This window comes from Phalacrocorax aristotelis, chromosome 2 (genome assembly GCF_949628215.1).
Source record: "Phalacrocorax aristotelis chromosome 2, bGulAri2.1, whole genome shotgun sequence".
NCBI lineage: Eukaryota > Metazoa > Chordata > Aves > Suliformes > Phalacrocoracidae > Phalacrocorax > Phalacrocorax aristotelis.
Genome location: NC_134277.1, coordinates 39,877,818 through 39,898,628, shown reverse-complemented (window position 1 = coordinate 39,898,628; position 20,811 = coordinate 39,877,818). Strand labels below are relative to the sequence as shown.

At 37.5% G+C, this 20,811-nt stretch overlaps 1 protein-coding gene across 6 annotated transcripts in view; it reads left to right on the top strand.

The window, feature by feature from the left end:
* TBC1D5 (TBC1 domain family member 5) overlaps nt 1-20,811 on the top strand; it is a 321,595-nt gene that overhangs the window by 259,825 nt on the left and 40,959 nt on the right. For all 6 annotated transcript variants that reach the window (XM_075083197.1, XM_075083195.1, XM_075083192.1 and 3 more), the window contains 2 exons: nt 4,253-4,521; nt 14,697-14,860. In XM_075083197.1, the coding sequence (XP_074939298.1) occupies nt 4,253-4,521; nt 14,697-14,860 (433 nt within the window). The remainder of the gene's footprint in view (nt 1-4,252; nt 4,522-14,696; nt 14,861-20,811) is intronic.

Here is a 20,811-nt window from a genome sequence, read left to right as displayed (position 1 = left end):
GTGCCGATTGCTGGTGGGTGGTGGCTGCTGGTGGCTGTGGGGCAAGTCAGCGCAAGATGCAATGCCGTGCTTCAATTTATACTGTCACAGGCAGTTTCTCGGATTGCATGTGGCCCCAGCCATATACTGTGCCTGCTGAGCCATAGGAACTCGCGGGCTTTTAGACCTTTGCACCTATGTCAAGTTCTGTTTAAATCAGTTACATTAAAAGCTACCTAAAAAACAGAGTGGATGAAAAAGCTCTTAACAATGGAGAAAGGAGCAGAAATTAAAGCTGAGTAGGGTGACTGCAAAAGCATCTTTTTTTTTTAAACCAGGCTTTAAAGTTGGGGAATGGTGTCAAAAATTACTGCATTCTGTTGCATTTTCTTAATGTTTTTGCTTATTCGTTCTTTTTAAAAATGGTCTCAAGAGTTGCCTAAACTTGAAAAATAAATTCTTTGAAAATTCCAAAGGAAACATGTCAAGGATTTTGAAAAAATACATATATCATGAAGCCCAAACAAGAATGACACCCATTGGAAACCTAAATTCTCAGGAAACAAAAGTCCATTAAATCTATGCAGGAATATAAATTCATCACACACATATATACAGGGTACACACCAAAGGAGAGGAGAAATTGGTTTAAATAGTTCAGATAGAGGAATAACTGGGATAAATTTATCTCAACACAGAAATATTTAAAGTAGGCCAAATGTGGTAAATCTGTTTAAGATTGGACTAAAGAGAGAACTGGAAGACGTAGCATTAGGAAATGTTTCTGCAGTGAGCAGAGAGATGGATTAGCTCAGATACCAGGTCTTTTTCATCTTTAATCCCACAGGCTCAATGATATATTTAAAATACCTTGGCAAATCTCTAATATATATTGCTTATTTTATTGCATATAAAACTTTTTAATTCATCATATTTATATATTTCTCTCTTGTCTCTCATAATGGCTACTTACTGAAGAGAGAAATGCCTTTGAATAAGGCTTGCTTAAAACAAAACATTTTCATCTTAGCAGAAAACTGCAGAGATTGAATCATCTTCCCACTGCTAGTTTAAAAATATACTATTCACAGTCAAGGTCAATGATGCTTATTGTGATGAAACAAAATTGTTTGCTTCATAGATGGAATTCACGTCTCCTTGATACTCGTATTTTTAAACTGATGCCTTACTTTTAACTGCATCTGCTGATAACTCTACAACATAATCAATCAGCATTTTTCTTGTAATTGTTGTGCATGTCTTGTACAATTAGATGGCTAAAATGTAGACATTGATCCGTGTTTAATGGCTGTAATCATCCTTTGCATTAATATATCAGACAATTAAGTGGTAAGAAATAGATACGTTGTTCTTATTTTCCTGAACTTCAGTTCACTTTTAACGTTCCTCCTCCAGAGATCTAGCACCTTGCTATTGTTCATTTTCTGAAGCTGCGATTCAGAGAAATTGCACAATAAATTTTAATTCAGAATACTTTTATTAAGACCACCTCTTGACAAGAAATGTAGATAGCATCATTACTTATTTTTCATGTATGTGTATGTGTTCTGAGCTGATCATTAGCAGTATCAGTTCATAGCAGAGCCAAATCACATACAGGTATTAGGAGTCGTGATAACTATCCTTTTTCTCAAATAATTATAAAACATTATTGCACGTTATTGTTGAAAGCATTTTTTTTAAATCATGTTTCAGACGTAACAGCTCAGAGAAGATTTTTGGTGTTTATTGTTCAATTCTCTTTCAAATCATCTGAAAAATGCAAATAAACTAACTTCTCCTGGTCTACATATATGTCAAAGCAGCAAATTAAACAATGTAGGAGGAAGACTGATAACTTTATATTAAATAAAATATAGCTGAAAAAACAAAACAAGAAAGAAACAAGCTGGTAGACACAAATACACAAGCCTCTGGATAAGCTTTGTCTCCTGCATCTGTGGACCATAATGATTACAATGATTCAGTTAGCTCCAAGCATCCAGTGGCTTTGTGGCTTGGGTAGCCTGTCAGAGAAAAAGATTTACTTCCAGTAAATAACATTTTTTGTGCAAAGTGAAGGGATTTTTTTTACTGATTGTCAAGGCTTTAGACCTAGAGACAGCATAAACCTAGGACTCAATGTGCAAGCCATTATATTCTTTCTAAGGTGATGTTTCAGGGGAGCGAGTGATACATACCACCCCAACCTTCGTGATTAGTTTTAGTAGACTGAGGGGAAAAAATATACCAAATATACTAAAGTTTGGATTCTGAGTCTCAACCAAGTTATTACTCTTATGACCCCCAAAATCAGTGATGTAATTAGATCCATTGCAAACTGTTGATAACTGATTGATGTCTGCTAAGCCAGCATTTGGCATTTCTTCTTCTACCTTCAAAGCTACAATCTTTGTTTTCTTGATGGAACGGAGAAGACATTAAACAAAAGGCCCTGTGCTGACTCTTCTGATGCCACATACGTGTGATGGAGTAGAAAAAATCCCTTTTTTTTTCCTTAAGCTTCTCTGCAATATCTTGGCTAACTGATGAATAACTGAATCTGCTATGTAGTAGCAGAGTAAAATTTTATCGTAATAAACATTTTACCATGTCCTCTTCTTTAAAATCCTTACAACCTATTCAGTTTGCTTTTGAAATCATTTGGGACTCCTGCAAGAGTATTTCATAGTTCTGAAGATGCTCTCTTTTTAGTGACTTTTTCTGTCATTCTCAGGCTACAGAAAGAAAATGGGGAGACACAGAAGCACCCTGTAATTGTTATTCAGCAACCATGCCTTTCCAGCTTCCATAAATCGGGAAGCAGCACTTTGTCCCAGTCTCTGCGCTTCTGTTCCTCCTAAAAAACGCTACATGCTGTCTTTCTTCATCACCGGTATATGGCAGAAGGGCCCCATACAGCTTGGGGCTATATCTCATGAGTGTGCAGGCTCACATACTTTCTTCTGCTTTCTCTCATTTTAACTGTAACTATTCTGAGTCTAAACAACTCAGCTGTTGTTATTTTCTGGATATGTTCTATATGTGTGCACGCGTTTATATTGTGTATTCTAAAAAAAAACATCTCTCGAGACAAATAGGGAAACGATATGAAAAGCAAAATCAAAATTACTTTTCCAGGTGCCTGTGCAAGTTACAAGTCACCCATATTAATTCATGTGTAGTATATTTTTAGTTAGACATCCCCAAAACATTGCAAAACTATTTTTTCCCCAGTACAGTGATAGTATTGGTTTTAATTATGTATATTTCTTCAAATTTTTTAAAGATAGCCATTTATATCACTGAAGTACAGATCAGTAAAATAAAACCTCAGGAGTGGAAAGGTCTCTGTGATTGTGATATATTTCTGTGAAGGGTATTTCAAGCATTAATTATATAGAACAGGAAAATCTTGCTTGAGCAAAGAGGAATGGCTTTGGTGATCCCTGGGTTATGTGAACATTTCTACTGGGAATTTGAAGCTTCTTTGCCTCTTTATTTTAGCTTAGATAGATTCAGATTAAATGGTTCGACAATTTCCTCATTCTTAATGTTGCATATAATTGAAGTGAATTAAATAGCCACTGTAGTTAAAAATAAAAAGTAACAATGATAAGGATCATGATCCAGTATATGTGTTATATCCTGAAGCCATTCTTCAGCCAAAATCACTTCTGAAATCAGGGTTCACGTTAAAAAGCACTTGGCTTGACATGGATGGGCTGGGCAGAAGGTGAAGTAAAAGCAAGAAATATCTAGCTCTGCAGCCTAAAAACACTGTCTAGTGTTAGTTTTGCTTGTTGAAATAAATGTTTGGGGTTGAGTTATTTTAAACAGTTAAAGGAACTTAATCTAGAGGAAGTAAATATTAAAGCAGTCTTTGAATAAGAAGTGGGAAAAGTCAGTTTTATGAAGTTTTCAATGCTTTAGAGCCTCTACTGCTTTTGGTCACATTTTCATTTTTTATTTTTTACATTTAAAAAGGCAAACTAAGAAAATTGGTGCAAACTTGCTTTTTGGGGGATTAGTCTGCATTTTTCAGGAAGAAAGGGCCAAAAATTTTGTCCACTACTGATTGGGAACAACTCACACCACATGCAGTCCCTGTGGTTCCTGTGTATATTCCAGTGCGACTGTGGTAAAAAATTCTCTTTGTAATGCTCAGATCTTGGATTTTTTTCTCCCATTTTTGGAGAACAATGCATGCATTGCTATGTCTGTCCAAACGTTGCCAAGGATGTGATGACTTCTCCTCTTCTGTTTTTTTCAGCGCCAGTGCTAAGGCTGCCCCACTGAACATTAACAAAGTCTCCAACAGCTTACTGAATTTTGGCCGAAAGCTCATTGCTCCGGCCATGGCTTCCAGCGGGGCTGGGGGTGCTCCTGCCGGCGGGAGCAGCTTTCCTCCCCCTGCAATGCCCATCAGAAGCGCAGTGGAAACCCCCCCGCACCACCATCACCATCAGCACCACCACCACCACCAGGCGCAGCAGCAGAGGATGATGAAGTCCGAAAGCATGCCAGTTCAGCTGGGCAAAGGTAAAGATGAAACGTGTGGCAGTGCCACGACAGAGGGAAGCTTTGTCGTATGTCTGAAGGACTGAAAAACGTCCTTTTATTGATATTATATCGATGGGTAGCTATTTGGGGGGAAACAGAAAAAAACAGACTTTTGTTGAGCAGGACATCTCTGCTAAGTGCAACAGCACGTTTGCAACGCAATACAGAATTAGATGTTATCTCAAGAATGTACAAATACTATAGGAAGTTTTGAACCTTAAAAAAAACTATTAACAAGAAATTACATCAGACATACCAACAAACTAAATCTTTACCATAAACATTAGCCAATTAACTTTTCAGTCTTTTAAACACAACACATTTTTAACCATAAGACTAATTTCATATAGGGTTTTTTCAGGTTATTGGCACAAATCCCATGCATAACAAAATTAGCTAAATATGAGTGAAGGAAGTTAGATCAATTACAGAGTAATTCTTAATAAATGAAATCTTCTTCCCTTTAGAATGTGTGGAGTTCATTTGAGAGGTTATTTGAACAATAACATGTATTTGCCTTTTAGTAATTTGTGATGGCCATCTGCACTTTCTCTGTTTAGTAAATTCTCTTCCTTTTTCTTCAGTCTTTTTTTTTTATATTTCTCGAGGACAGTTTATTCAAACAACAAAGTCACAAGCTCAGCTTTGGTAGTTGTCTCCTATACTCTGCCAGGCTTAAGGCATGTTACTGCTTTTCATCTTCAAGCAGCCTACGGCAGCAGGTTCTTTGCAAGGAGTAAGTAGAGTGATACTTTATCTGCTGCTTCTAGCAACTCATCCTAAGTAATGGTTATAAATTGAGGGCTGATGTTGGTTGCCCTGAACCATTACGTCAGATTGCATGATGTTTTTCACCACATTTAAAAATGTAAGAGAAGGGAACTAGCACCTTGTAGCTGAAGTTGGTGTTCTTCCTCTTTCCTGTGGCACCCATATGGTCAAAAGTTAGTCCTTTCCTAATGCATCACATGCCCAGCAGACCAGCAGACACTGAGGGAGCAGATTTGAAATGTGCAACCATTCTCTTGAAGCAGAGAGATACAGGCACTTCTGTAAGGGCCACTGCAGCTGCCTGGCAAAATCCAGATGTGCAGCTTTTCTAGAATCACAGAGTAATTCCAGAAATTGCTCCAGCAAGGGTTTTACAGTGCAAACATGAAACTGAATCGCAGTGAATCCTTTATGCAATCCTGTTCACAACAATGGAAGTAAAATCAGGCGTGGAACAAAATTACTTCCACAATTTTGGAGAGGCTTTTCTGTTTGCTTTTTAAAAATTTTTTCGATAGTTCCCTTATCACATTATTCTTTTTTTACCTCTTGGTTTAAAAAGTGGTCCTCTGGTGGTTATTTTCTTTCCCTGCTTAATATAAAAGAAGTGTACAATTTGAAGGAACTTCTATAGGTGGAATCGATTGTAGCTTAGTCTTGATCTAGCTGGTCAAAAATGACCCCGTTTATGCTTGTATGTGCGAACTAACATGTTGAATCATCCAGAAATGCACCTGACACTTTCTGTACCAGAATCAGAATTAAAAATTGTAGTTATATTTGGTTATTGTCATGTACAAGCTGTGCACATGTTTCTGTATTAACAGGAGTATGAAGGTTTGGTAAAGTTATCAAGAAATTATGCAAATTTACAATGTAGGGCACAAAGCATTTTCATGGTAAGAGAAAACAAAACATACTGCAACGCTTCGGTACCTGCAGCTTCCTCTCACCCTACTCTATCTAACCATATTTGGTACAACACTTGTAGAAGTAATTTAAAGGCAACAAAATGTAAATATACTTTTTTTAATCAGGTGAGATGACAATGAATTTTGTTTTACATATTAGTGCCATGCTTGTTGTTCCAGACCTGTACAGTTATCAGTATCTTGTCTGTAGCTGGATAGAAATTTTAAATGACAGCAGCTAACTACATTTGCAAATGCCATCATCTATATTTTTAAAGAGAAACCCAAAATGGCAAAGGAAGTATAAAGTCTTTTAGAGGCTGCCCAGTGAATTCTCTTTGAAGTAAGTTTAAATGTAGGAATGGCTTAGCAAAAAAAAAAAAAAAAAAAAACCAAAACCAAACCTATTTGCATGCAGATACCTTTCTAAACAACTCAGCACCATCTCTATCATGCCTTAGAAGTGAGAATAAGTCTCTTCAGTTCTGTGCAGAATGACAGTATCACCACCTCAAGAAAGTGCTGTACAGCATCTCCAGTGAATGAGGGCACCCCTCACAGCTCTGAGAAGTTGCGGGTACTTCTATCCCAGGCATTAAGATTTAGAATTTAGAATATATCCACACCCTGAGAAGCTCTCATTCCAATCCTGTTTGTGCTGAACTTTTTTACATGCCTTTTTACCTTCTGCACTGACTTTTTCAAACTCTGGATGCTGCTCTAGCTTTTGAGTATCTAAAAGCTATTTGGTGTGGTTTGTAACTATAAGGCTCCCAGGTTACTGACTACCTGTCACTGATTGTCTTGTGTTCCTGTTCTTCACTGTGTTTTTAGCTCTCCTCAACTTTCTGGAGCTTGGTTATTTAGCTGAGGTAGGCAGAGGCATGGATTTGGGGTTTAAATTTGTAGACATTTGCACTTCAGGTTGATCTAACACTCACAGATGCTCAGCTGGACAGTATAACAGACCAAAGTGCCGTAAATCTGACAGGCATCAAGTCATAAAAGAAGTTATCCATTTTTCTCATATTGTATTAGTCGTTTTAGGTTTTGAATGCTCAAGTAGTGCTGATAATTTAAATTAATATGTAGAGGGTTATAAGTTTGAAGGGATTAAATTAATTGCCTGATCTACTTTTTTATTAAGTGTGAAGAAGTCCTTGGTAACAAAGTATCTTGCAGGACTGGCAGAATGGTCCTATCCCAGCTTTAACAGCTCTGTTTAGACAGTCACCACTCGCAAACCAGCAGCAGCGACAGGTGTCATTCGTGCTGCCACCTCCAGGGGTAGCTTGTGCTGTGCACTAGATGAGGGATGGTTGGTTTACATAATCGATAGTAATTATTCGTCACTCTAAAGTTTTGGTGCTTGCTGCTGAATTTCTCTAAGAAAAAATTAATATAATTTAGATAATGTGAATGGAAAAAGAGCGGACTAATATTAAAAAAAAATAATAATAATTGCAAGCCTGTAATTCCAGATGAGTCTTCAACATCACAAATCACAGCTGAACAAAGTATCCAGACACTTAATTGGAAATTCACTTCCTTCTAATAATATATTAATCCCGTTCAGCCTGTCCTCAGCACAGAAGAAGATTTGGTATCATTACTGATTACTTATGCAAGGTAGCCTGCGAATAGAAAAGGGATTAAAATATTCTCTTGATCCTACACAGTGAAGGAATGCATTGGCACAAGTGTTAAAACCAAATCTTGAATTTATTGGATTGTCGGTTGAGTGCGTTCTCTTGAAAGACAAAAATATTATTACGGAAAAAGTCTGGTAAAAAAAGCAGAATTGTTGCCCTTTGCATTCCACTGGATTCTTGAGCATCCAGAAACTGGATACTCTTTGATTACCAAATGGCAGTGTGTTGCCAGAAAAAATCATTTCCCTTTCACTTCTGCCCTGAGAGGGCCAGATATGGTTTTTCTTCTAGGTTCTTTCACGCTGAAACCCAAAAGGCTTTTTATTTGAACGTCATGTTATCACAAGGACATGTTAGAGGACCAGTTTGAAGACGAAGGTCTGCCAAGACTGTGATCAACTATTTAAAGAGTTTCCAGACTACTGTTTGTTTTTATGAGTTGATACTTCTGTGGTATTTGTTGTAACATGAACAGAATTTCCAGTCACCGAATATGCCCTGAAGAAATTATCTCCATATTTAGAATTATTTATGAACTGTGTCTAGAAAACAAGTACACTTTTTCAGAAGGAAAAAGAAATTGTCCGTACTGATAGAAGAACTGAATAAAAATTAAGGTAATAAAACAACATTAACACATGCTTTTTTCCTTTTTTAAAAAACATATAAATATATATATTCTTAGGTAATTATGAAATTTTATTGAATATGATGCTCCCAAACTAGCAGAATGAATAACACTGTCAGTGTAAAGTACCACAAACAAAATGGGTTTGATTTTTTGTTTTAGTTTAGATTTTGATATAAAACAGTCTCTTAAAAACACTGCTATTTTGCACGTGTCTGAATGCGGCGTATAATGCACTGATTATTAAAACTCCCCCTTTGTCTTTGCCTGCTATTACACCGCTCTCTTACGATGTCGTTTGTGTTCAAAGCAGGGTCTTCCAGCTAAAAACCCCAAAGTTGCAGCTCTTTACTTCAGCGAATTGCATTTGTTGGGGAAACCTTCTAACGCTGTTGTTTGTTCACCAGGCGAGGCGGGCGCAGGCAGCGATGCTGCGCTGCCGGGCCCTGCACAGCATCCCCCTGCCCTCCCAGGTACGGCTGCTGCGGCGACAGCGGGTCTTTCTGCGCCTGCAGCGTTACCCTCCACCTGCCCACCCATCCCCGCGTGTTTTTTCCATGCGTGGCATCTCCATTCACTGCCATTGTCCATCCACCGAGTGGCACTGTTGTGTAGAGAAAAAAAAAGCAGCTTCACTTCATCGCTCCCTGACTGTGCTGTGTGTGGCCCTCCGGTTACATTCGCTGTACGCCAGCATCCGTCTGCGTTAAAAATGTGTATTTGCCTTGCACTTTGTAGTCCGTTTCACATTTTGTCGCGTGGGGCAATTCGGTCGTCAGTGTCTCTTTAGTTGTGTTACTTCCCTGTTGCTATATTTGGGGCAGGTATTTTGAGCTGAACATCTACTTTAACGCTCTCGACTATAGAGGAGCTTACCTGCCTCGGCCTGAAATAATAAGCATATGGATTTGTGTGATGAGATGGTTTGAATACATTTTAAAAGTGCTGGAAGCCTTTGTTCCAATTTCAGTGTAGGAGAAAAAGGGAAACTAATTCAAAGTTTAAAAGTTTTATAAAACTCATATCATTCTTTTTGCAAATTTTAATATTCTACATCCTGACTGTGGCAGATACAGAGTAATAGATGAGCAGATCTGAGTGGTTTTGAATTATAGATCGTGCCTTACTTCTGTTCCTCTTGGTATCTTTGTCCTTGCTCTCCTTATAACTATGAAAGCTATTCTCTTCCTCTGTAGGCGCGAGCTATCATTTTTGTATGCCTTCTGTGCGTGTCTTCTCACACTTTTCCTATATTTTAGTAGAGGCCTCCAAAGTTCATGATTATCTCCCCTATAACTTAACTTAAACTTAGTAAGACGTGCAGCTTGCTTTTCTTTCATCATAAGTCTTGTCCAATCCTCTCATCATCACCTTTTACTTTATTATAAATCCCGATTATAGATCACATTACATTTAAACTTTCCTTTTTCTTTTCAAGGCATTTCATGTCTCCACCCTCTGCCCTGCCAGCAATACCAACATTCAGTCCCTTTTCCCACTACCACATCCATGTATTTTCCAAATGGTTTCGAGGCAGAGCTTTTGTGACCCTGGGGTCAGCCCCAGTATCGTTAGCAACAGGCAAGCAGTAAGTCAGTCAGAAGCCAGCACACGGAGGTAATGCTGCTCCTTTTCACCTCAGAAGGGGATGTATTTTTAGTGCATTAAATCCTGTGCATCATGACTGTGAACTGTTTATGCATTTTTAGTGTGCACATACATATTTTTGAGACATCCTACGCAGTAATATATTCTGACTACTGCTTACGTCAGGGATCCTTAGCTATTTGCTCCGTGTGCCTTGTGAGCATTTATTTTATTTCCATGCTTGTGGTTTCTTCAGCCTGTTTCATATAGGCTTTGGGACCTTCTGATATATGGCTAGATACTCAGAGATTAGATTCCTCAGATTTTCTTTTAAGGAGATGTATTTATCTGAGGTTGATAGAATGAGCAGAGGAAGATGAAAGTTTTGATCTCAGGTTGGCAATTAAGCTGCTAAAGAAGACAAAGATGAGTTTGATTACTTATTAGCTGTAGTTTATTGCATCACTTCATACATTTTGATCATACATGGAGGGTAGGAGTTCTGGGTTTGGGGGGCGTTTCTGCCTTTTTTGTCTGAGGAATTAGAAAATCAGAAACTCTCTCGAATGACCTTCTTGTTGAGCTATTGAGTGAGGAGAACATGCCACACTGCTTATTAAGAAAAATACAGAATCAGTGAGACACATGTCAGAGAAGATACAAATGGCATTTTGTGTAATCCTTCCAAGAGTCTGGAATCTCTGCATTGGTGCTACAGTGTTATTTCTGAAGTTACGTGAGGGTTGTTAATGCTTCAGAAAGCAGTGCACACATAAGACATCTGAAAGACTTGGAAAGCATCACGGTGACTTCGGTTAACTGTTCTTGCAGCAGCTCCACTGAACTGTGTTGCAAAAATGATAGGTGGCTTTTTTGTTACATTAGGGAAAATATGTATGATTGGCGTGACTTATCTTTCAGTTTTCTTATTTACAGTTGTAAAAATGATGACTCCTCTGGAAATTGGAAAAGCCTACTGCAGTCCAAGAATTCTGCTTTATGACTTGCAACATACTGTAGTTATTCATAAGTGCTCTTCATTCTGTCCTGCTTAATTCTTAACCACATCCCCAAATAATCCATGTCACAGTGCTGTTCACAGGGTTGGAGTCAGAGTAAAAATTTAGTGTTTCCTGATGATAATTTTCTCAGATTTGCTTATTCATGCAGAAGGATCAGGTGCATCCTAAGCTTTCTTCTTACCTGGGTATAAGACATACAGAAATAGCATTTTTATCACTTCTGTTTTACTGCATCTCTATCTCAGTTTCAATACATCTTGTATTGCTTTTATTTTTCATCTTCATTATATTTTTTAGTCCATAAGAACCAGATTAGTCAAAGCTCTTGGTGTTATTTGAGCAAATTCCCTTTAAGGACAGTTGTATTATTCTGTCCACAAAGTCCCAGCTATACATATTTATTCTCTTGTTTGGTTATGCAAGTAGTTGCCTATTCCATTCCTCTAAACTGTGATCCATCTTTTGAAGTGTAGCTGTTTAGTAAGCAAAGTGGTGACCAGAAGGATAGCTCTCTGTCTTTTCAATTTGCTATTTTATTTTTGATTTGTCTTTGCTTAGAACTGAAAGACAGACTACAGAAAAATAAAATCCTTATAAATCGTTTTGCCATCATTTTACCAAGCTGTATTATTTCATGTGCATGAGTTCCTTGAATATGTTTAAAGTGTCCCTCTTTCTATGGTATCTATGAAATTTTACCACATAATCTGCTTATTTGCAGGTGAAGGGGTTTAAGTGCAGGCCATGCAGTGGAGAAGTATGTGAGGAACATACATTGCTCCTTGTTTAACTTTTTTTTGTTCTTTTAATCTTGATCCTATGTGGAAGATATCTTCTTATTACTAGGATGGGAAAGACAGACCATTTAGTCTGATTTATACATAATAAAATATTTTTTCATTGGACATTACTCTGTCCACAAATAATTTTTTATGGTAAGCATTTATATTGGCTGCTCTGGCTTAGCTGTGTGAATTTCTTTTATAAATGCTTTATTTGCTAAAATATATAATTTCATCTGTTCCAAAACTATTTTTAGGTTTTACCTACTGTAAAACCACACTTCCGTTGTAAATTGCTACTATGAAAAGCACAAAAAGGCTCCTTCTTACATAAAGGCAACTGTAAGGATAATGGTGTTGCCAAGTGGCGTGATTTTATCCTAAAATTAGAAATCTTCTAAAAACTTCCTTGTGACTGAATTATTTCTGCTGTTTGCCATGCAGTGTTTTCTCCTTTTCCATTTCAAGAATTATTTACAGATTGAAGATTCATGTTCACCTAATTAATGCACATCCCATTTCTCTTTAAAATGTGAAGGCAACAGTTAAGTGAGATCTTACAGCTTCCATCTCCTGCACTATAAGGAAGCTGTTCAGACTAAGTGGTACGTGATAAGTGACTAGAGGAGGGCTGAGAAGAAACAGAAAAATGCAGTTGAATGAGGTTGGTGGGAAGGGAAGTATATGTAAAGGAAAAAGTTGGAACAAGGAAGTCACAGAAGCAGAAAAGGCGATGTGGATGGGTCTGAGGAAGAGGAGGAGGCAGACAGACAAAGTCCACAGTAATATGAGAAGCAGGACATAAAATGTAGGAGGGTCATTGGAGCAAAGAGCAAAATCAGGCAGGAGAGAATGAAGGAGAAGGTGGGAAACAGTTTATATGCCAATTTTCTTCCAGAAAACATTGGGAATATTAAACCCAGATCCTTTCTTGGGTTTTCTCTTTTTTGGTCTGTTTTGTCACATGTGATGTTTTATTCTTTGCTAGTTCCATCTCTTTGCATTTAACAGTCTTCTTGCCAAGATTACATTTTAAATAGACCCGTATTTATTCCCTTAAGAAAATGTGAATTGCTGGTTTCATGTGGCTACGGCTGTGCAGTATATGTTGCATAGGTCAAACACCATAGAGAACTTGGCTTAAGCTTTGTGTCCCCCCAGCAGGTGGGCAAGCATGGCACCCCTGACTTCCACTTCAAGGACAATTACTGTTCTAGATCTTAAGTGACTGAATTAAGTGAAGATGTTTCTGTATGAGTAGGTTTTGCTAGTTGTTTCCTTTTGTTTAGAATGTTTGATCTCAACAGAGCTGGTCATCATTTGTATCTACATCTGAATTTCTTTCTCTTTTCTGCAGCCTTTTCTGCCTCTATTTTCTTTCATTTCTTTGTCTTTTAGTTTTCTTCTATTTCTCTAGAAACCTGTGTCACGGGGGAAGACTGCAGTGTGTAAGGAAGGGGAGACTAATCCGTTCCAGAAAAGGAGTTAGTTTTGTATTTTCAGAATTGGTAGTGCATCCACAATGACAAAACACTGAATACATTGTAAGGTCTGTGCAATAATACGTGGCATATCTGGGAGTAAAACTGGTGTAGCGGGTGGGAGCAGCTCAGAGCAAAGAAGGATGAACCACTGGCATCTGTTAAGGGAGGTGGTTTTGAATTCAGTCACAACCTTGCAAAGGACATGAAGCTGCACCTGTGAGATCTGAATCGTTTAGTTTCAGAGGATCATTCTTGGTGCTATAGATGGTAGCATGAAAAGCACACCAAAAACAAAGGAAAGGAAAAAGGGAGAACATAAACAGACTCATCAGAACAGCTGAGAAAATAAGAAAAGGGAAGAATTCTAGAACTTCAGTTTTACTTGCTATTTTACTTTTCAGAATGGAGAATTCTAGAATTGCATCGTGTCATGCTGGGTTGAATTCCTCATAAACCTAACTGAAAGGTCTTTTAAAACTAGCATCTGTCCTAATGCAAGATTTTCATATTGAAAGTTAATGAAAACTGACATATTAATTGTTTTTCTTGTGGAGCTATTAAAGAAAAAATTTTAAGTTAAATATTTCAAAACACTTTGTGGGCCTCAACTGGAACAAATGGTCCTTATCAAAGACTGCCTGACTGCATACGGTGTCATGGTGAAACAGTCCAGGCATATATACACGTCTTCACTTAGACAGTGGACAATACTAGATTTATATTCTTTCCCAAACTTAACTTACTTTTTCTAGTCTTATGTCTAGATATTGTCATCTAGACGTTCAATGCCCAACTCATTCTTGGAATCTGACGTTCTGGTTCTTAGCTTTCTTTGCCAAGTTTTATAGTTCATTTGCTGAGAGAAAAAGGGTTTCCTTTGCAGTGTTGATGACAGATTTTTTTGTTGTTGTTGTTATGAGACGGTTCTTTTGCTCATTATGCCACACAGGGAAGAGAAGGTCCTCGGTCTATGAATATAATACAGTATATATACTGAAATGGTATTGCTTTATATATGTGTGTGTGTATATATGTTGTTTAGCATATATATATACACACACACAATATAGTGTGTGTTTGTATATATATCTATATATACACTAAGATTTTGTATTTTTCTCTCATACGAAAATTGAGTTCCATGTATATCAGAATAGTCCTTCAGTCTCACAGTGCATGCTGACACACTTCAACATTTCATTCTGTGTTGAACTGTCCGTAAGTCTCAGTGAATGTCAATTAAGACAAGGAAGTATTTACAGGGAAAAGAAAATGCCCATTGATTAATTCTTTTGTTACTTTATACTTGCTTTCCAGGCCAAAGTTCGAAAAACATCAGCTCATCAACAAGCATAGAGAGCTTGTCTGGAGGACGTGAATTTACAGGATCTCCACCGTTGTCTGCATCAAAAAAGGATTCCTTTTTCAGTACAATCTCCCGCTCCCGTTCCCAAAGCAAAACTATGAGCCGGAAGGAGTCGGTGAGTTCTTTAACTTTTTAAGCTGTTTTAATGTCACACTGCATTACTTGTTAGAGCCAATCATTTCTTCCATTCATTGAGCACTTGCACTTAAAAAGCAAGTTTCCTTAATGTTTCCCTAAGCACATAGTCATGGCAAAAGCAGAAATAAGCTATTTTAACTGTTTCTGTTGAGTAACATCTCCATCCCGTAACCCTACCTGAAATGAAACTGTGAAAGTGCCTCTTGCCTCTGAGAAAGAGAAGTCCTGTAAGTTTATTTGCTTCATTAGACTTTTGGTGCAATCCTGAAGTTAATAAACAGTTCAGTGGGGAGTGCAAATGCTCAGCAGATCCAAACATGTCCATCTGTTGTCCATGAAATTCCTTAATACATCAGAGGTTTCCCAGTGTCCGTAGCATCTGTAGTCTGCAGTCACAGTTCTATTTCTTGCACAGCCCTGACCTTCCATTTGCCCACAAAAAACTATTATTTAAACAGATTGTTTTCATCCAGGAAAATCGGCTCTTGTCATGGGTGCGTGCCAAAGAAATTGTCATCCCATCAAAGGTATTTTAGGAACACTACTTCAGTAAACCTCGTATGCCATGGAGCAGGAGGATTCTTTACTTTATATCCACATTTCCGATTGCTGATTAGTAACCAGATACATAGTAAATGGAAAAAGTTGTAATTTTTGTAAGGTGAAGGCATAGTGGTTTTCTCCATTCCATTTTCACAAATGTATGCTCGTATAACTTCCTATTGATTTCAATAAATAGGAATTGTAATCGCAATATTTCTCTATTACAGCATTCTTCGGGTGTTCAGAGGTAAATAGCATGCAGAAGTTTAACCAGAACATCTCAGCATTTTTGTCTTTGAACAGCAGAATCTGTATTAAGTCACATCATATTTTAAATCTGATGTTTAAAAAGTTCTAATGAAATGCACAGCTTTGATCAGGTTTTGTTCACTGAAAGAGAGGGTTTAATCATTGCTCCCCGTGCTTTAATGTTACCTAAAGAAAAGCTGTGTTTTGTGGTTAGCCAACAAGAAGTTATAATTTTGGTTTGTGTCCATTTAAGACATAGTGAATTGAATTTAAAGCGAAAACAACAATTTAATATCTTTCTGCTTTTCTCGTGAGTTGAAGAAAAATAAATATACCGATATTGAACTTTTCTTTTTATGTAGTTTAACAAGGTCTAAATCCAGCTTTTGTTTGCAACTATTGCCCAGGCCAGAACTTGGGTTTTTTTCACTAGCAGAGTTTAAGAATAATTCCTCCTTAGTTCTCTAATTGGAGACATAGAAGAATTTCCCATCATGATATTCATACTCAATTAGAATCATTAATAATTAACATGTTTTTCAGGTAAATAATTTTCTAAATTTGTGATATTTTATTAATGTTTTTCCAAAGATTTTTGACAAAGAATTATTCATTGGAACAGATTTGTAGTCCTTATGATAATTTTCAGTAGATTGGTAATCATGATTAACTAAAAGCAGCATAAATTTTCAAAAAATTCTTTGAACTGTGCTATATACTTTATATTGTATGATTATGATTAAATATATATATTTATTTTATATACATATGGACACATGTATAACCATTTTAAGATGAAACAGCTGGAAAAGGTTGTAGGCTACCTAAATCTATTTCCTTACATTCAGTTTTTGACTGACCTTTAAGAGAGGGAAAAGGAATTTGTAGCAGCTCCAAGAGGAAAAGGTTTGTTTAAATCTGTTCTCTGTTGCTCAAGACAATGTTTGGGTTTTGTTTTCCTGTAAATTCCATGATACCTGGTTTTCCGTGTAGAGAAGAAAACCCCAAAGAGTTCATCCTGATGTCCCAAATTAGTTGTATCAGAATACTGCAGTCTCACAGTTGCTTCATTTACAGCTGTTTTCTGGAGGCAAAAGGTGACTTGAAAACATAACGGGTTCACATCTTTGTTTTATTTATAAAACTGAACTGGTCTACATTTTTATATTTGTCTCTAATAATTATACTGATTGTGTTGTTATGTATTGGAGAAATTACCTTTGTTGGAACATGGCCAACCATCAATCACTTTATAAAACGATGCTTTTAAGAGCCATCATTCTTGGTGTAATGGATAAAAGAGAATTTTCTCCCCTTTCACCTTTGTAATTCTAGTTAATGCCCTTCCCAAGCAAAGTGGAAATGGAATACATAGATAAAAATACGTTCTTCAACATGGAGTTAAAAAGGGTGATTTTCACAGACCAGAGAGTATTACTGTAACATTGTCGTGGGATGAACAGGAATATCATCATCACAGGTCACACCTGGAGGACTGTGTCCAGTTCTGGGCTCCCCAGTGCAAGAGAGACAAGGACATAATGGAGAGAGTCCAGCAGAGGGCTGTTAAGCTGACAAAGGGACTGAGGCATCTCACCTTTCAGGAAGGGCTGAGAGGGCTGGGGCTGTTCAGCCTGGAGAAAAGAAGGCTCGGGGGAATCTCATCAATGTGCATAAATACCTGAAAGCAAGGCGCAAACAGGACAGAGCCAGGCTCTTTTCAGTGGTGCTCAGTGACAGGACCAGAGTCAGCGGGCAAGAACTGAACCACAGGAGGCTCCATCTGAACATCAGGAAACACTTTTTCAGTATGTGAGTGACCAAGCACTGGCCCAGGTTGCCTGAGGAGGTTGTGGAGTCTCCATCCTTGGAGATCTTCAAAAGCCAGGTCCTGGTCAGTCTGCTCCAGGTGGCCCTGCTTGAGCAGGGGTTTGGACAAGACAACCTTCAGTGGTCCCTTCCAACCCCAACCACTCTGACTCTCTGACAGGATAAACTGGAATGTGACTTGTCTAAATTCTTTCTTTCCAAAAGCTGGTCCAACAAGCTGGACTTTCTCTGGAAGAGTTGTGATCAAAATTGATACTTAACTTGATTCATTTCCTCCAGGAATAGGATGTCTCCATTCCTCATATTAAGGACTTCTTAAGGTAGTAACATTTATGTTATATTTAGTCTTCTACATCTTTTTTCCTCTCAAATGCAAAGATCAGTGGACTGACTTTTTTACTGCTGTTGTCAGAAACAGATGTCCTCTGTTCAATTTCGTTGAGGAAGTGAATCTACAGCCTCAGGGTGGAATGCAAAATATCAGATCGTGTTTTGGCAACCCATGGCAGTCGGATGTTTTTTATGTTACTGCAGGGTGGCACTCAGCTCTATGTTGATGTGAGACCCACCAAAGGTGTTTGAAAGTCTGTTTTGTGCTCAGCAGTGAGATGGTTCCGTACCTCTTTATACAGTTTATGGCTTTCTGACAGCAATAACTTAGGCTGCAGTTTCTGGAGCCGTCTTACCATAAACATGAACAGGAACACTGTAATATATAATGCACTCCAGTGCCTGTTATCTTCTGGTTGGGTCAGTCTTGCTGGAATAAAGTCGTAGAAAATTTCCTCTCATAGCTTGCCTACTGCCCTCTCCTTTTTGGCAGAGTTGGGAAACAGGGTGCATTTGTGGTCCATTTATTTCTCATTACGTTTCATTTACATCTCCAGCAACCATTAAGGACAGTCTATCCCTCTTTTTGGCAAATAGCAAAGCTGCTTAGACCTTGATTCTGGCAAATATGGTTGGCTGGCCTCAGTTTCTGGCAGAATATTCTGTAAATTGCTTTCGGCCATAGAGATGTGCCAGAGAGGGAACTTTGAGTCAAACGATATAAACATTTTTAAAGCTTTCATTTAAAAAAAAAAATGCAGGACAAAGATGATTTTGACTGAAAAGAAAGTTATTCTTTTGAGCAGCTTTATATTTTAATGAGTAAATTTCTACATAAAAGGTTTCAAGTTAAGAAAAGTCAAATTGTCCATTTGGAAAATATGTTAGTTAAAAACTCCCAAGAAGGAAACATTTCTAAGGAAAATTTGGAGCAGTTTATTTTCTTTACTAAAATAATTTAGAAACATGGTCAGTCAGAATCCTCATTTCTTCACAAAAAAATCCTGAACAAACGTGTCATGCATCATGCTGGTTTTGATTGCACAGACTTTTTAATTAAATCAAATTTGACAACATATGCTGTTGTCCCCACAAGCAGGTAGAAACAACTGTTGCTGTCTATGATTTACATAGCTAGCCTGACTGATTTGAAGTTAGTTATGAGTACCCCTACAGGTTAGAAAATTAATGCATGCCATTATTTTCAATTAAAATGGCATCTGCTAGACTGATTTAGGAATCTGATTTTAAGCATACAAGCTTGACAGTCTTGCTCAAGTAGAAGTAGTATAAAAATCAGAGAGATAATAAAGTAAATACTAGACAACCACAAAAAGAAAATCATGCATGCAAAAATTCCTTTGAAGAACAGCATGCCTTTTGTGCATGGTGCACATCTTGGAGGCTTCTTTTATTCCATGTAGCTTTTCCCTGACTATTATTTGTTAAATCTCTTTAAAAGATTTTAAGCAAAATATTTGTCAGTCCATACTTACCAATGCCGAATATTTATTTGGAGATACAAATGCTATGATGAAATGTCCTTTTTTAAGTAAGCATTGTAAAATGTGCCCAGAATAAGTTAGTGTCTGTGTACAAGAGCCAATTTCCTAATCAGTATGTTGGATTTGTTAGGCCTAAAGCTAAAGACATTATGGTTGTTCTCAGTGCCGTTAAGTTTAAGGAACTTCAGTGTGTTAATGTTTAACCGAAGTTAATACTGCAGGGTATTCGTCTTTCTTATGCTGATGTGATAGGCCAATTCAGACACCTGAAAAATGCAAGTTATTTAGTACTTCAGTGCTTATCTAATTTTAGGGATAGATGAAAAGAATATTAAATCTGAGATGCTGCCAGGTCATGTGAATAGAGTTTGTAGAAAAACCTCTGAGATATTTTGGAGATGTGATTCTTTTCTCCGTTGCCTTCCTCAAACTCCCACAACATGCTGTAATTCACATGGAAGAGCTGAAAACAGTAGAAGGAAAAATAAGCTGCCTTTTAGAGGTTTTTATTAGAAATACTTGGAAGTTTCATATAATTTAGTAAAACAACAGCTGTATGTATGAGTGGCAGTTTTGAATCCTAATGCTCCTTGTCTTTTTTGGAGACATTCATCTCAGGGAAAAGAAACTACTGTGATAAAAACAGGAAGTTAATTGCTTAGAAAAAAAGATTAAGAAAAACCCAAGTGGCTCTGCAGTGCTTTTTCTGTCATATTATGAGCAATAAACATGTATACAGAACAGGTCTGTGGGGCCATTTGGAAGATTTTGAAAATGTCGGTGTAAACTGTTGTCTTTCTCCGGTACAAGAGATTCAGATACATGCAGGTGAATTATACTTGCCAGTAACTTCTGCACTGAAGCAGATTAGAATGATATAATTTGAAAGAAGGCAGTAAGAACTTTTAAAAATTGTTGACAGCCCTTTAAAACTGGGAGAATAAAAAAGGGGAAATTAAAAAAATACCAAAATCATTAATGAATGAGACTATCAGCAATGTTTACAAAAGGATCAAAGTGACTTAGGAGCCAAGAATTGTGATCCTTCGCTCCACAGCAATCCTGTTACCAGCAACAGGTACAGCACTTGCTCTGTGCATCCTCTTGCCATACATTAATCATGACATTGATGTTTCAGCATAACAGTGGCAAAGGAAAATAGATCTGAGGATCTAGGTTGGTGATCTGAGTTGCCCTTTTTTCCTTTTCAGTGGGGATCTCATCCCTTCATCCTGCTCTCTTAAGATAACACCGCAAAATTACTGTCCATTTCGGTGAAGAGCTGAGAGACCTGTACTGAACTCTGAACAAAAACATGGACATGGATGAGAAACATCTCTCTAAATCAGGCTATTGTCTTAGTTTGGGGGTTTTTTGAGCGGAAAGGGTTTCTGTGTTTGGGAGATTTTTTTTTCCCACTGAAATAAATTGTAGGTATGCGTTTAATAGCTTGATTCTTATTTTTGTCTGT